The following is a 1,159-nucleotide window of genomic DNA, read 5'->3' as shown; positions in this document are numbered from 1 at the left end:
CAAAACAATTGATTTTAAAAAATTTAAATATCTCCATATCACACTTTTTATAATGAGAAACAATCATAAATATGTTTTGTAATTAATTTATCAACATAACAAAAGAACTTGATTTAATTGAATAAAAATATTATTTTTAATAATAAATTTTTCAGGAATATATACCCAGAATTCTTAGTTAATTCACATTAAATATTTTCATTATAAATTTTTTTTAATAATAAAAGAAATTGTGAAAAAATATAAAATATATTATAAAATGGATAAATTCGGTGCTATTATAAATATGAGTCCAATTACAAGTGGCATCCAAAATTCTGATTTATCGGATAAAAACAAGGTATACATTTAAATAATTTCCTATATTATCTTATATTATCCAATATATTATATTGTAATAATAGGCTCCCAAAATGAAATGCAATAAGACGTTTATTCCGAAGGCAACCAATCTCTCTCCAAAGAAGGTAAAAAGCATCCATTCATAATTAATATTTTTTTTATCACAAACTAGAATGCTACTACAGACGATGATGACGATATCGCATATGCTAAATATGGCGCTAAATTTTGGGATCAACCGACCTATATAGTCTCTCATTCCAATCCTGGTAATTCCCCCCTCATTTTTGAAGCCCCAAAAATGGAACTATTTCTGAAAGCTAAAAACTATTACGATATGGCAGCTCCCATTTTCAAAATTTGTGACTTAGAACACAGGGAAAATCAACAAATATTCACATCCTTTTATATATATTATACACAGTTATTAGAAGCCTTGAAAATATGATTTTATACTATATTGAATATTTTATCATAGCTTGTAATATATATTAAATAAACTATGGATTAATTATTGTCTGATATATTTTATATAGAGAGAGATTTAGGCACGCCATTTTATTCTAATTAAAATCTATGTTAATGTAACAGTTCGAACATAATATATTTTTTTAAATCTTTAGCAGAGGAAACCGAGTTTTAGTAGAACAAGTAAAGAAGAATTACACATTTTCCGTTTAAAATAAAACTTAAAAAGTTTCAAAAAAAGAATATTTTGATTTTATCTTAAAGAATTTTTATACATAAAAATTATAAAGGATTTTGTCCATTTTAAATAAATTTGATCCAAAACTCTACTTATTCAAAGGTTCTTTTA

General features: G+C 24.1%; 1 protein-coding gene across 1 annotated transcript; it reads left to right on the top strand.

The window, feature by feature from the left end:
* Positions 1-259: 259 nt before the first annotated feature.
* On the top strand, positions 260-790 carry LOC135930819 (uncharacterized). Its single transcript, XM_065467608.1, has 3 exons — positions 260-340; positions 405-467; positions 515-790. Exons 1-3 carry the CDS (start codon positions 260-262, stop codon positions 788-790), a joined length of 420 nt encoding a protein of 139 aa, XP_065323680.1.
* The last annotated feature ends 369 nt before the right edge of the window (positions 791-1,159 follow it).

This window comes from Gordionus sp. m RMFG-2023, chromosome 1 (genome assembly GCF_954871325.1).
Source record: "Gordionus sp. m RMFG-2023 chromosome 1, tfGorSpeb1-WG-v2, whole genome shotgun sequence".
NCBI classification, from domain to species: domain Eukaryota; kingdom Metazoa; phylum Nematomorpha; class Gordioida; order Chordodea; family Parachordodidae; genus Gordionus; species Gordionus sp. m RMFG-2023.
The sequence above is the reverse complement of the archived record's forward strand: the minus strand, read 5'-3'. Positions and strand labels throughout refer to the sequence as shown.